This window comes from Garra rufa, chromosome 4 (genome assembly GCF_049309525.1).
Source record: "Garra rufa chromosome 4, GarRuf1.0, whole genome shotgun sequence".
Lineage (NCBI taxonomy): Eukaryota > Metazoa > Chordata > Actinopteri > Cypriniformes > Cyprinidae > Garra > Garra rufa.
Window position 1 is genome coordinate 42085021 of NC_133364.1, and position 15909 is coordinate 42100929.

General features: G+C 38.7%; 1 protein-coding gene, 1 long non-coding RNA gene and 1 pseudogene across 2 annotated transcripts; all 3 read left to right on the forward strand.

Moving 5' to 3' along the window:
- Positions 1-1668: 1668 nt before the first annotated feature.
- Positions 1669-2656, forward strand: LOC141332731 (uncharacterized). The gene is made up of 4 exons (XR_012355362.1): positions 1669-1748; positions 1901-2086; positions 2183-2368; positions 2555-2656. It is a non-coding gene; the product is annotated as an uncharacterized lncRNA (long non-coding RNA).
- A 2384-nt stretch (positions 2657-5040) lies between these two features.
- Positions 5041-8322, forward strand: LOC141332952 (uncharacterized; annotated as a pseudogene).
- Positions 8323-8582: 260 nt separating this feature from the next.
- LOC141333647 (uncharacterized) lies at positions 8583-15909 on the forward strand. Its single transcript, XM_073838704.1, has 11 exons — positions 8583-8646; positions 8724-8807; positions 8894-8959; positions 9524-9584; positions 9705-9755; positions 9840-9884; positions 9991-10055; positions 11340-11389; positions 15104-15132; positions 15221-15374; positions 15493-15909. The coding sequence occupies exons 3-11, from the start codon at positions 8898-8900 to the stop codon at positions 15723-15725; spliced, it is 750 nt and encodes a 249-aa protein (XP_073694805.1). The 5' UTR covers positions 8583-8646; positions 8724-8807; positions 8894-8897; the 3' UTR covers positions 15726-15909.

Here is a 15909-nt window from a genome sequence, read left to right on the forward strand (position 1 = left end):
TTTTACCACGTGAATGGCTCGAGTAAACTCAAATGTTCAAGCGTTCAACTACGCGCGAATAGCGCGTTTTTTCCGCGCAAGTCGCGTTCGGTGTGAACGCACCATAAATGTTCGCCCCGCGCTGTCAGCGAATCGAAGCGAACACGTCCTCGCTGCGCGGTCGGTCACAGAGCCATGACGGATCAGCCGGGGGCGAGCTCTGTAACCATAGATGTATATATACATAGATTCCTCATTAGCGACTGTTTCTATGGGCCGTATGCGTAAGCCGCCAGCCATATTGTAGCGGTCAACTCGACGTCATTCACCCATAGATCTATGTAATTGACCATAGTAATCACTGAATATTCGAAATGCCACAGTCCTGCACAGCTGTTGGTCTGCGAACCTATAGTATGGCGAATGACGTCAAGTTGATCGCTGCAAAATGGCAGACGCATCTACGTGCTTGGAGCGGTCCAATGGGGTATCTACGTATAAATATCTATGTCTGTAACATCGTGCGTGCCGTGTCTTCCCACATTCGAAATAGTACTTGAAACGATAAAATGTTTTAAAATTTTTAGAACTTCGGACATACCTCCATGAAGCAGACGCGCCAAATTAAGCGGAAGTGTTGACACAGCTTCCGTTTCAAGTGAAATTAGCTCTCATCATCTACTGAAATCTCGACTCATTTCAGTTATGCACATGAAAGAATTTCAGTAACGTTGATCAATGTTTTCGCTCGTGTTTGTAAGATGTTTTTCAGTTATGTGTATAATGAATTTCACTAAGGTTTATCAATGTTTTCACTAGTGTTTGTAAGAGGCTTTTCAGTAATGCATATGAATGAATTTCACTAAGGTTTATCAATGTTTTCACTAGTGTTTGTAAGATGTTTTTCAGTTATGTGTATAAATGAATTTCACTAAGGTTTATCAATGTTTTCACTAGTGTTTGTAAGAGGCTTTTCAGTAATGCATATGAATGAATTTCAGTAACGTTGATCAATGTTTTCACTAGTGTTTGTAAGATGTTTTTCAGTTATGTGTATAAATGAATTTCACTAAGGTTTATCAATGTTTTCACTAGTGTTTGTAAGATGTTTTTCAGTTATGTGTATAAATGAATTTCACTAAGGTTTATCAATGTTTTCACTAGTGTTTGTAAGAGGCTTTTCAGTTATGTGTATAAATGAATTTCACTAAGGTTTATCAAGGTTTTCACTAGTGTTTGTAAGAGGTTTTCAGTAATGCATATGAATGAATTTCACTAAGGTTTATCAATGTTTTTCGTTTCACTAGTGTTTGTAAGAGGTTTTCAGTAATGCATATGAATGAATTTCACTAAGGTTTATCAATGTTTTTCGTTTCACTAGTGTTTGTAAGAGGCCTTTCAATAATTATGGCCTATACGGCCCCTCATACCTACCTTTTGCAGTTTGCATGATCTTTAGCTGCTGGTAAAAGTCCATATTCGCGTTTGTTTGTTCTCAATCTTCATCCCACAACCAAAACTCGCTCAAAATATGAATTAAACAGTCAGACGTAAAATAATCGAGTAACCCCAGAGTGCACTCTGGACGATGGGGCGGGGCGACACTTTTGGGCGGAGCGACACGTGTCGCCCCGCCCCTATTTTTCTGTTCCCGCCTTTGCCATTTTTCTCCGACCCCCCAGGGGGCAGTTTGTGATGAACGGCACGGCGGCAGCAACAGTATGCAGTAACGAACGAACGATACTCTACGTTGATTGCGATTCCAACTGGTAAGGGAAAAATGGTTGTGTAGATTTATAAATATATTTAAAAATGTAACATGATGTTCGAGAATCAAATCTGGAATAATTGCTTAAGCATATCCCAGTGTCTTTCAGATGATATAATTAAACTGTTCTTTGTTTGTTTTTTTCCTTCTTAGAATTTGTGAGATTCCCCACTTTTTTAACAAACATGGGGCACCACACCGTCGTAACCAGAGCAAAACATGAAGTTTATATGAAGTCCACTCTTAAACTGTGCCCATTTTGTCACTATACGAACAGTATTTCGCACATGGTTCATGTCCATGTTCGTAGACATTTTGAGACCGCAGTAAGATACAAAGGTTTGGTTTTCCAAATTGATGATTTGTATTAAATAATTACTATAACCATATTAAATTAAGTTCGCTTTGTAATGTGCTTAGTTAATTCATTTTCAGATTTCTTCATTGTCAAATGCAGCAACCAGTGCAGAGAAAAGGCACATTTTCACTGCTGCTTTTGTGAGAACACCGTTATTAATAAGTCACAATTAATGACCCACATATTAAGCCACCATGAGCCTTGTGTTGAACCAGGAGTTACTTCAGACATGCATATTGAGAATGTCATGAATAAAGACACAGGTAATTGAATCTTGAAGAACTTGTTCTTTTATACAAAAGCAATATGTTTCATTTTCTTAAAGCAATGTTTAATTTTTTTTTTTTTTTTTTTTTTTGAGATAGAGAGCAATAAATTACTGAATTGTTAAAGTTTGAATGAATTAATAATTTCTCAATATTTTTTATGAATAATTGTTGATTTTGTAGTGGGTCTGAGCATACAGCACGAGTGCAGCTCAGTAGCACAAAGGTTTGGAGCTGAATCCTGCATTAGAGAGAGCCCTGCATTGAAAGTGGAGAGGTTTTGTGATGCAGCAAAAAGACAAGATCCCACATCGACAACTTCCGCTTCTTCAAACAAAGGTCAGACTTCTTGACAAAAACAAAATGTCACATATTTATTTGGCATAATCCTCTCCATGTCGAGTGATCTGTTGTATCTGGTAATATCTCTATTGCTTTATAAGAATCTCTTCCAAACATGAAGACCAAAAACCTAATGGATAATGGGAGCAAGCCAGCAGTTACACCTGAATCTGAACTTCAGTGTTCTACAGGTAACCGACTTGTAAACTTGTACTACTCAGGGTTGCACTGGTATGATATTTTCACAGTACAGAAACAGTTTCAGAAATTATCGTGGTTTAATGGTATCTGGTCCTGCTCAGTAAAATGTGAGAGTCATTTTTAAATATCTAATATTGTTAAAAATCATTTGTCATTGGATCATTTTTTACTCCTACTCCAATAACAATAAATAACATTACATATACTTAAGTAATTATTTCTATGAGTACTTTTACTTGCATACAGCTTTTGGATATTCTGCCCACCTCTTTTTGCTATATTTTTGACTAGAAACAAACTTCATCACAGTTTACGGATGGAAGGGATTCAGTAAATAGCGTTAAGTTGGGCATCTACTGAAAATAGCATGGGCTAAAACCTTGATCTCTGGATTTAAGATTTGATATAGAGCAATAGTACATTACAGTACTTTAAGCAAATGTGTGAGATATAACTCTCTTTTAACCATGAAACTGTCATACTGCTGCAACCCTAATATAATATACTGTATAAAAGTTAGTATGCACAGTGATTTTAAAACATTAGTAACATTACACTGTGTGCATAATTATTAGGCACGTTGATATTGTGGTCATATTTTTTTTCCAAGCACATTTGACCAATTCCAAACCACAGTAATCTTAACTACTATTCATTTTGTATTTAATTATTTATAAGTGATATATAATTGTCCATGAAGGCTGGAAGTGAAAAACTCCTTATATTCAGGTGCACACAATTATTAGGCACATTTTCTTTTACAGATAAAATGAGCCAAAAACGAGATTTACCTCAGACTGAAAAGTCAAAAACTATTAAATGCCCATGAGAAGGATGCAATACTAATGCAATACTGGAATTTGCAAAGTTAAGGCATGACCACCGGACAGAAAAACGCTTGTTGCGTCTGCATTGTCAGAAAAAACTGATGGAGGAGAAAAGATGCATGTTAATTGCAAAAAAAGTAAGAATTAATGTTAAGAATCAGATATGAAACCATCAGGAACCATTTAGTCTCCAGTGCCACCGTTTTCCAGAACTGCAACCTACCTGGAGTCTCCAGATGTGCAATGTGTCAGGTTCTCAGAGACTTTGCTTGGGCAAAAAATCCTAAAAAATGACCCTCAATAAGAATAACATTCTGAAGTGTTGTGAAATACATAAAGACTGTTTTTTAATAGGCTTCATAGACAGATGAGTTGAGAGTGGCTCTTGAAGGACCAGCACCACATCCTCTTGTAGCACTCTTTCAAAAATATATTTTTCTGAATCTGGCAGTAAGTTTTAAGAGTTAATTTTGGTCCATCTCTGCAAGACAGACATTTCAGGATAGGAGATGGACTAAAACTGAAGTCCCAACATTTACTGCCAGATTCTGGAGGATAAACTCGAAAGAGTGCTACAAGAGGATGTGGTGCTGGTCCTTCAAGAGCCACTCTCAACTCATCTGTCTATGAAGCCTATTAAAAAACAGTCTTTATGTATTTCACAACACTTCAGAATGTTATTCTTATTAATTGAGGGTCATTTTTTAGGATTTTTTGCCCAAGCAAAGTCTTTGAGAACCTGACACATTGCACATCTGGAGACTCCAGGTAGGTTGCAGTTCTGGAAAACGGTGGCACTGGAGACTAAATGGTTCCTGATGGTTTCATATCTGATTCTTAACATTAATTCTTACTTTTTTTGCAATTAACATGCATCTTTTCTCCTCCTTCTGTTTTTTCTGACAATGCAGACGCAACGAGCGTTTTTCTGTCCGGTGGACATGCCTTAACTTTGCAAATTCCAGTATTGCATTAGTATTGCATCCTTCTCATGGGCATTTAATAGTTTTTAACTTTTCAGTCTGAGGTAAATCTCTTTTTTTGCTAATTTTATCAGTAAAAGAAAATGTGCCTAATAATTGTGTGCACCTGAATATAAGGAGTTTTTCACGTCCAGCCTTCATGGACAATTATATATCACTTATAATTATTTAAATACAAAATGAATAGTAGTTCTTAAGATTGATGTGGTTTGGAATTGGTCAAATGTGCTTGGAAAAAAAACATGACCACAATATCAACGTGCCTAATAATTATGCACACAGTGTGAAGTGCAGTAGTAAAGACTGACCTTTAAACATGTTGTTTCAAGCAACTTCAGTAGCAGAAGAAAAAGGTCCGAGGACTGCTAATGTGAAGCCTAATACAGTTGTGTGTGTGCACTGTAATTTGACATTATTAAAAAACAACTTAAGAAAGCACATCCAAAGATGACACACTGAATGCAGGGAGACTGTATCATCCAAAAGGTATTTAAGATGCCAGTGTGTTGATGGCAAAAATGGAATTTTTGCTGTTGAAAAGTCTTTCCATGGTGCATCCACTCCAATCCATGTCCTGAAAAATACCTGGGGAGAGTCACAAAGGTCTGAGTGTGAATTGGATGAGTGCTGTGTTACCAGAGACTTTGCCCACAGAAGTGGTATTCTGCCACTTGAGTGTGACCACTTGCAGTCTTTATCCTATTGTCCACGTGTTGGTCAAATACAGACTGATCTTGCAGAAGAAACATTGTGTATGATGGTTGACCAGAAGTGGTTTGGAGATGCAAGGAAACACCAGTTAATTGATCTGAAGAAGGAAACTCTGGCCGAAGGAGTTCCATTGTCAGTGTCTGTACAAATTGGAGACCAACTCAACAAATTGCATGTGTCTGTGTTTGAAAAAAAACGCTCATATTACAGCAGACTTGGCAGAGTAATGGTCTCGTATGATGTTAAGAAAAACTCTTGGTACTGCCCTTGCTCAATGCCAAGGAAATCTTGTATTCACAAGGCTGTTTCAAAGTGGCATCTCTTTCACCATCAGAAAGAGTTGTTCAAGAAGGTGAAAAGTGTGGAGGAAGTTCCTCCTGAATCACCTGAAGGAAAAAAGGATGCCAACACCAGCTATCCACCATCTGACTCAAACATCAAAGAAATGATCCACTACATGATGGCATACAAAAAACTTCCCAGTGAGCTTCCCAAGACATTACTAGATCATTCCAGAGATATAAAGTCCAACCAGTGCTTTCCAAGGCATCTGGTGCCCACAGAATTAAAATGTACCAAGTGCACAGCTGAAAGCTTAAGTGATCCAAGACTCATCACAAAAGATGCCAAGATAGTGACATTTTCTGGTGTAATCCAAGGTATGGTTGATTATTGTAATATTACATTAAGATGTGCTTTCAGATATTTTTATGGATATTTTAGATTCATGCATTTATTTACTTCTTTAGGCATATCTACTTACTACAGACAGTGCCCACACTGTGAAATGGTATATAGGTACCAAGAGTGGTCAGATGGAATACATAATTTCAATGACCACATTCTTTTGTCATTGCATTTGTGCATGTTCCTAAGAAACTCAGTACAGGTATGTCATAATCCCAATGCGTTGTTTTCCTATGAACTTTTAAAGTCGCTGGTTTTTTTTCATTCAATTAATTAATTCAATGTATTTTTTATCTTGTTTAATTCCAGAATAGTACGGCAGTAAGTAGGGTAATGGAAACATTACATTCAATTGAAGGTGGGCCTTTTCCTAAAAATGAACTTGTTTTACAAGCCTATTTGCACTTTGAGGCCATGACAGAACTGGATTATCATTACAATTGTGTCACTTGTGGGCACTACCCAAGTGTAGTCGTCATGGATCTCCACAAAAAGGGAGCCTTTGGCATGCCTGGTATGTTTAAACATTATAGTTTGATATATTTAAATGTTTATTTATAACTATAGTTTATTAATTTATTCACAAAATATATTTATTCAATCACATCCACATTGTAAAGTTTTTTTTTTTTTTTTTTTTTTTTTACATTTCCATAATCCTATCATTTCATGGGCATAAATTGCATTCATGCATAAATTGAAATGTAAATTAATGTAATCTAAATATATCCTACTTTGAAATACTATAGTCTTTGTTTAATTTTATTAATTGATTGTAGTTAGTGAAATTGACCCCCCTCCACCAAATTATGATGGCTACGTGGATAGTGAGAAGTTTTGGGAGGCAGTAACAGTAGAGATGATAAGCCGAGGTTTTTATACAAGTATGTCTCGCATCACTTTTCAGATATACAGCCTTTTACCTAAGTTTCTTTCTTTAACCGCAGTTTAACTTCTTTCTCTTTAATTATTAGGTCGGATGAGGAACCCCTTCGTTGTGCCCCCAAGCTACAGCTTTTGGGCGCCATGGATTGGTATTCATACCAGATCATCCAACATCGTTCTCAACACAGAGTACGCTAAGCTTCATGTGTCACAAGACTCATCTGAGGATGACGTACCACTTACAGAAGAAAGGCTTGCAGATGAGCTGCTAAATCTCCGTGTATGGTTTGTTCCATCACAAAAATATTTTAATTGAGATGTTTTGTCATGATGTGTAATAATTTTGTTACAATTTTTCTTTTTGGCTAGGTTGAGGAAATAAGGGCTCTTTGTATGGGATGTGGAATAGATCACAAAGGTTCTAAAATGGATTTAATTATCCGACTAAAAGAGAGGATGTCAAATAGAGTCACCTACAACAAGGTTTTTGAAAAAGTGTGGGGTGCATCTGGTAAGTCAGCCTGTACAGTTATGTATTAGGGTGGCATAAAAGTATTGATATAACAGTTCTTTTTTACATAATCATTTTGCTGTTCAAATTGAGGCGATATGATTTTTGTCAATTTTAAGATCTCTAATTATAAAAATGTATAAAGATTGACATATTGAGTATTCATGGATTATGAATTGACATGTCTTTCACTTAGGTGGCTGGGCTGTTATAACCTGCCCTTTTGGGGTTGTGTACTCTGTGAAGTTTAACATCAGAGCAGAGAGCCCTCGTGATTATGCTGATCTCCTGCTTTCATGGAAACATGTTCCCAATGTTACTGTGTACGACTACCCAAGGGGACTAGCCTCGCATGCAAACCATCGTTCAAAGAAATTATTTAATCCTTTTGAGGGTCGATTACTGCAACCATCTGAAGAAAATATCAAGAAGGCATCAGAAAATGACTTGAAAGTCAGTTTGCCATGGCTTAACCACAGGAAAGAACCAGCTGATCAAGATGGTCATCCTGTTACTGGTTCATGTGACTATTATGTCTTGTCTGATGTGTTCCATCAGAACAACAGTAAGGATCTTAGGGATTCCTTGAGAAAGATTGGCCTTGTCCCGGAGCTTGCAGGAAAAATAAACAGTCAGACAGCTGAGCAACTCTTTTCAGATATGAAGAAAAAGAACTACATCCTCAACATGATGAAACCATCATCCCACATATTCCTTGCAAGAAATATTTTGCACCATAAAAATCCAAAAAAAAATCCAAAAATCCAATCCAACAATTACCGGAACATCTTCAGAAAATGGTAGTCATTCGTTTGTGGCCATGCTAAAATTCTTAAAACATGATCTTAGTTCATGCTTTTTCATTTCATTTGTTCAGGTTGTAAGTGTATTGGACCCTAATAGTGACCCAAAGGAACGTATTGTTTCTGTGGGGTCCACTGTGCTGCTGCATTCCGATTTTTTGTCCTTAGGATTGTCAGAAGGAGTTGAAGCAACGGTAAAATATTTTTTTATTTGTAAAATGAGATGGAAAAATATCAAATGAACTGATTTTATTTTTTTTTATTAAAAAAATTATAGATTTTGAACTGTTGCCTACGAATCATCGAGCACATCGCTTTCCGCAGGGTAAGGTATCAGTCTCGAAGATTTTATTGAAAACCGGATACATTTGTATGCATCTGATAATTGTTTCTTCATTACAGGATATCAGTGTGTATGTTGCTAATTCCTACGTCGTAGCAACCTGGCTTCCACCACTCTCTTGTTTCCCAGAGTTGTCCCTTCCGGTGAGTTTGGTGAAAGATTTTACTATAGCTGAATATAAAGAACATTATAGTTCCTAGGCTCTGATATGTTTCTACATAAATTTTAGGCTAATGTCAGCCAAACAGACCTTGTGGTTCTGCCAGCTTGGGTACCTGGCCACTGGCTGCTGTGTGTAAGTATTAGAATTTATATGAGGACTAAGTTAACAGTAAGTTGTAATTTAATCAATATCCAATAATCTAAAGGATAATCTAATGTGTACTAAACAATGTGCTGTTGAATTTACTTCATTTTGAATTTACTTGAATTACCATTCATTACATAAAAAACATTACAGAGATGTTTGTGTACAGCATTGCTTGTGCATTTTACAGATTATGAAACCAAAGACCAGAGAAATGTATTTTCTCGATTCTATGCAACAAGCAGCATTTGGACCATACATTGACACTTTCAGGTTTTAGAAATGTTCAGCATGTGTTCAGAGATTACAGTGGTTCTGTTTTAAACTGTAATCTTTTTTGTTTCCACCATTTTGTTCATTACCTTATATTTTGTGTTCACTTGAATTTTTTGTGCATAAACAGTTATGCATCAACAAACCACAGGTATGACCCTTGTTTGCAAAGATAGTATATAGATATAAGATAGTATAATATAGATAAATAGTTTAGTTAACATTAAGGACTACATCTCTAAACAAATATATATTTTTTTATTATTATTTTTTTTACAGGAGCATTGCAAAACTCATTGACAACCGAGAGTGGACAGAGAAAACTGCCATTACATTTGAAGTAAAACATTTCATTTAAATGCAAACAAAAGTCTATTTCATTACACAAAGTATAATGTGTACGGATGTGATGGAAATCTGTGAATGTAAATGTATGTACTTGTTTTAATCCAAACCACAGGGAATACCGAAGCAGGCAGGTGGGAACAACTGCGGGATCTACATACTGATGGTAGGTTCAATTTTAATTATTATTGTAGTTAATTACTGTAAGTTATACCCTGCTCATTTTTTTGCACTTTATGAATTGTAACAGTACACTCTATACATGGCTTTGGGGCTCCGATTTGATTTCACAGAGGTATGTCATTACCTCATTACATCCTTCAAGTTAAATAAACAGACATCCATAATTATTGTGTATATTATTATTATTATTATTATTATTATTTTAAAAAAAAAATCAGGATGACATGCCCCTGATCAGGAGGTGGTGGTGTGCTCTTATACTGGATAACTTCACTCTGCAAATGTATGTAGCTGTTTGCATGTTTCCTACATTAAACATTACTAGGGATGTAACGGTATTGTAAATACCGTCGTACCGCAATAACACATTTTTTCGACACTATCGTGGTCGCATGACTCGATAAAACAATAGGTCTTCTGAGAAAAGTTTGCTCAGGCGAATGGAGCGAACGGGAGGTAGCGGGAACTACATTTCCCATCAGCCCAGGCGTGGCCATCATCTATTGCGGTCTGTTGTCGCTAGAGACTGTAGCAGCAAGGAACAGAGATGGAAATGGTCTAACCTGCTCCGTCTGAAGTGCGTATGCGTTACATATTCTTTTCAGCACCCATGTTAACGGATTGGAGCGTTCACACTGCACGCGGTTGCTGTCCGGCAGTACGTCCTAGAAGCGGTGCCTTTGCAGCAGCGCAGCGATCGTTTCGGCACCGTGACCGAGTCTATTTTTGGCTGCGCTGTCTGCGCTGAATTAATGTTACAGTGCATTGTTCGCTGTAAAAATTAACATGGATTGACACGGAAATGTACCATAAATGCATATAAATTTCACAGTCAACACGTGGCTTTTTGGCTAGGTTTAAAATAAGGAAAGGTGCCGTTTTAAATAAACTAGGCAACATAATAGATGCACTTGTCCAGGTAGAAAAGTTTTTTAAGGATTGTTTTTAATAAAGATTTAATGCGAAAGAAAGGCATTAGAGCCTACTGCACTGCAAAAAAATGCTTTTCTTACTTAGAATTTTGTCTTGTTTCAGCCAAAATATCTAAATATTATTAAATCAAGAAGGATTTTCTAGACAAGTAAAAATTATTGTCTTGTTTTTAGTATAACCAGTCAAAATTAAGTGAGTTTTTGTTTAAAACAAGCTAAATAATCTGTCAATGGGGTAAGAAAAAAAATCTTATTTCAAGCAGACAACTAGATTCAGACAACTCATTCAGCTAAACTGATTTGACTGTTTTTTACATGCTTTAATAATTTTGTGTTACTAAATAGTTACTAAAGTTTCTGTTTCAAAGTTTACAGATAGATGGCAAATGTGTATGCCATTGATATGTTCAGTGTTCATGTAAACTGTTTAATAAACACTTCTGGCACTTTTTTCGTGTCTCTTCATTAGTTTTGTTTTTCCTGTAAATGATTCAATAAATACCGTACCGTGCCATTCATACCGAGGTATTACCGTACCGTGAAGTTTTGATACCGTTACATCCCTAAACATTACTATATTATGTGTACTAGATCTACCAATGTACCTACCTACCTCTTGTCATTTGTTCTTTTAGCGCTCAACCATACAAAAGGCAATGTCTTCCGGGAGATTCAGACAAAGCAGGTAATTTATTGTGCACATACATTCATTAAGAAATGAAGCTAGCGCAAGTTCTGGCAGGAAGACTCAATCGTTCGCGTCACTAATTACCTCCTCATCTTCCAATCATATCATTACTGTAGCTTTAAGGGGTAGCGCTTACCATGTCTGAGTTCGCAGATGCTGTTGCTCCAGCACACAGCCGTGAAACTGGATTCCAGCCGCAGTTGCAAGGAGCGGAGCTGTTAACTCTCTCAAACTGACAGGATTTATCACGGATACCATGGTTACTTCATTAAAAACGACTGTCGGCATAGTTTAACGTGAACCGTGCGGTTCTCCTCCTCTGCGGATGTGTTTGTGGTGCAGGAGTCGTAACAATGTACCGTCGTCTCGCTGGCGGCGGTAGACAGAAGCAGCGGCTAGAGCCCAGTCTGGCGAATCTGTGAGCTCGAGCTGCTCAAGCGGCGGCATGAGGCTCTGATCGCCAGCGCGCTTGCGCTACACGCGCCAACCCGAGCCGGAGAGAGCCGAGCGGCCGAGCGCCGACACGAACCCGCGGTGCTCACCGATGCCATCGCTCCCGTACCTCCATCCTCGAAGCCCAGCAAGCTCTCCAGCCTCGATCTAGGTAAATCCTATTTTTTTTCTACTGGTGGTGGTGTTTTGCCAAAGCGGTTGGCACTCTCACGAATTGCATGGCTAGCTACTAAAGCAAGATGGCCTGCGGGTTATACGTCTGTCAAACAGCTGTTCACGCTATAGGTTCAAGTGGCTGCAGCTTATGCTGCCTTCATGCGCTATCGTAATTATAAATACCAAAGCTATCAAGACGGCCCGTGGCCCATGCGTTCTATCAGAAGATGGCCTGTGTATTCAATCATGCGTTCTATCCAAAGATGGCCTGTGTATTTATTCATGCGTTCTACCAAAAGATGGCCTGTGTATTCAATCATGCGTTCTATCCAAAGATGGCCTGTGTATTTATTCATGCGTTCTACCAAAAGACGGCCTGCGTATTCAATCATGCGTTCTATCCAAAGACGGCCTGTGTATTTATTCATGCGTTCTACCAAAAGACATGCGTTCTATCCAAAGACGGCCTGTGTATTTATTCATGCGTTCTAACAAAAGACGGCCTGCGTATTCAATCATGCGTTCTACCAAAAGATGGCCTGTGTATTCAATCATGCGTTCTACCAAAAGAGGGCTGTGTGTTCAATCATGCGTTCTATCAAAAGAGGGCTGTGTATTCAATCATGCGTTCTATCAAAAGATGGCCTGTGGCCCATGTGTTCTATCAAAAGATGGCCTGTGGCCCATGTGTTCTATCAAAAGATGGCCTGTGGCCCAAGCGTTCTATCAAAAGATGGCCTGTGGCCCAAGCGTTCTATCAAAAGATGGCCTGTGGCCCATGTGTTCTATCAAAAGATGGCCTGTGGCCCATGTGTTCTATCAAAAGATGGCCTGTGGCCCATGTGTTCTATCAAAAGATGGCCTGTGGCCCAAGCGTTCTATCAAAAGATGGCCTGTGGCCCATGTGTTCTATCAAAAGATGGCCTGTGGCCCAAGCGTTCTATCAAAAGATGGCCTGTGGCCCAAGCGTTCTATCAAAAGATGGCCTGTGGCCAAGCGTTCTATCAAAAGATGGCCTGTGGCCCATGTGTTCTATCAAAAGATGGCCTGTGGCCCAAGCGTTCTATCAAAAGATGGCCTGTGGCCCATGTGTTCTATCAAAAGATGGCCTGTGGCCAAGCGTTCTATCAAAAGATGGCCTGTGGCCCATGTGTTCTATCAAAAGATGGCCTGTGGCCAAGCGTTCTATCAAAAGATGGCCTGTGGCCCATGTGTTCTATCAAAAGATGGCCTGTGGCCCAAGCGTTCTATCAAAAGATGGCCTGTGGCCCATGTGTTCTATCAAAATATGCCCGTGGTCCATGCGTTCTATCAAAGGATTGCCCTGTTTCACGTCGCAATCAAGGATACCAGGAGCATATGTTCATTTTCAAAAAAAAAACAGCTAGTGGTTCATTTAAGTTAACCATTAATGGCACTCATCTAAATCTAATTTGTTCTCTTTCTTTCTCCATCTAAGCCAGGAACCCCAGGATTCACGACCGTAAGGTAATTTTAAAACCGTCCTTTGGGGGTGGGCCCCGTTCTGGTGGATCCTTAAGTCCACCTATCTTTGGGGGTTAGCGGCGCCCCCGCCTTCGTCTTCAGGCGGGACTCGCTGTTTCCGTACCCTCGGAATGCGAGTTTCGAACGGGGCCTACGCCAAAGAACCGGATTGCTTGCTGAGCTTCTACATAAATGTAATCGGTATAGTATAAATTCTCCCGAGTCTTTCTGGTAGAAATGAAGCTAGCGCAAGTTCTGGCAGGAAGACTCAATCGTTCGCGTCACTAATTACCTCCTCATCTTCCAATCATATCATTACTGTAGCTTTAAGGGGTAGCGCTTACCATGTCTGAGTTCGCAGATGCTGTTGCTCCAGCACCTCCATCCTCCCCACCTCCACCAAGATGGAATCTCTCCTCCAACTCCTCTATTCTACCAAGCTGGGTCATCCCTCTATTACCACATCCATCAATCAGGCTATCCCCTTCTTCACGAAGACCTCAGATTGTCTTCCTCAATCCTCACCATCACCAGTTGGCCCCTTTCCTGACTCCGCGGGGGGGTTAGCGGCGCCCCCGCCTTCGTCTTCAGGCGGGACTCGCTGTTTCCGTACCCTCGGAATGCGAGTTTTGAACGGGGCCTACGCCAAAGAACCGGATTGCTTGCTGAGCTTCTACATAAATGTAATCGGTATAGTATAAATTCTCCCGAGTCTTTCTGGTAGAACTAATAATTTTATAATTGTTACAGCTACAAAGTTTTTCAGATATGAAATTTGATAGATTATGTACTATATTGGTCGTCCAATAGCCATGTTTCCACTGCCACTTCTGGGGCTTGATCGTGCCTCATTGGGGCTTCCTCTGGGTCGACGGCCAAGGGTTTCTGGTTCAATGAATACCTTGGTACAAAGCGGGCCAACTAGAGCTTGAGTGGTCAAATGCAAAGGTGGAGTTTATCTGAGCCTGGATAGAGAGTCAGCACCATGAATCATTATATATATATATATAATGATTCATGGTGCTGACTCTCTATCCAGTCTCAGATAAACTCCATCTTTGCATTTGACCACTCATCTCTATATATATCTATATATATATATCTATATATATATCTCAGTTAACATCAGCATTAAAGACATTTAAAAACATTTTAGCTCAACTCACTTTCAGACAGCAGTGTGCCCTTAATGCACACTTTTGCTAAGCCCACACTGATGCGAGCTCCGCAGCAGACTTTTCCCGACAGTCAAAGCAGCATTGTGTTGCGAAAGTGCGGAGGAAGGAAGACATAGGAAGACCACTACTGCTAAGGGTACCATTTGGGACAGGGCCATTATCAGTGCAGACATTTACATTCGTTGACTTAAAAAATACAGATGTTACTGAATGTCACTAATGCAATCCTGACACAAAATAATTAGGATCAATGTATCACTTATTGTAAAACATCAATGGTTGGTTTAAAAAAAAAATGCAAACAATCGGCCGCATGTTTGTTTTGGTATCTTGCTGGTTTCTAGTTTCGGCTAATGTGTGTTGGAGCTTTAAATGGATATTTATTTTAATATTATCGTTATAAGAGAATATTAATCTATTTATTTCTTATTTTATTCAGAGCATGCAGTTATGACAACAATTTATCAGGTTTGTCTGAACCAGGGTTTATATTTTTGTCAACAACATTTATATCCAAAGAATAAATAAAACTTTTTTTTTTTTTTTGTTTCAACAGCTTCCCAATGAAATAATTTCCGAGATCCTGAAGGAAGTTGTTTTAGTAACTGGTGATGCTGCATATTTGAACCTTTCACTGGTGTGCAGTTGGTTTAGGGATGTGGTCACAAATGAAAGTTTTCGGAAAGCAGCACACTTTGCCTGGCTAGACAGTAAGATGTTTTTTCCTGTTCAATGCACATTTCTTGGATTTGAAATTTGTGGTATGTGACATTTAAACTTGAATCTCCACACTTATATCTTTTCTATATTTTGTCTTTACATTTTAAGGTGTGGTCAACTGGAAGATGTTCTCTCAGGACTACTGTGAAGAATTCAGACAGATGTACAGCATCAGGGAATGCTCGGAATGCTTGGACCTTTTCAAGTCCTATCCACCAGGGTATAGGGGAAGAGGAAGACGAGGGGAATTGCTGGGCTTTTACTCCGAAGATCGTTGTACAGGATTTTGCTCGCAGGACTGTTTTTTTGCTGCAGGACATGAATTTCCGTTAAACTCATAAAACTTGTACAGAATGGGAATTGAGAGATGACCTGGTTTTGATGTAGTAATTGATGCAAGTTAAACTTTAAAATGTATAGTGTTCTAATGAAAAGCTGTGGCAAATGTGTATGACAAAAAAACATAGGCTTCATTCATTGTGCATATAAGGTACCTTGGTTCTTTAAGGTTTGCATAAAATACGT

Coding starts and splice junctions, on each gene's coding strand:
- LOC141333647 (XM_073838704.1), top strand. CDS start 8,898: ATGTCAGCCAAACAGACCTTGTGGTTCTGCCAGCTTGGGTACCTGGCC. Junction 9,756..9,839: donor GCGGGATCTACATACTGATG/GTAGGTTCAATT, acceptor GAATTGTAACAG/TACACTCTATACATGGCTTT. Junction 15,133..15,220: donor TTATGACAACAATTTATCAG/GTTTGTCTGAAC, acceptor TTGTTTCAACAG/CTTCCCAATGAAATAATTTC.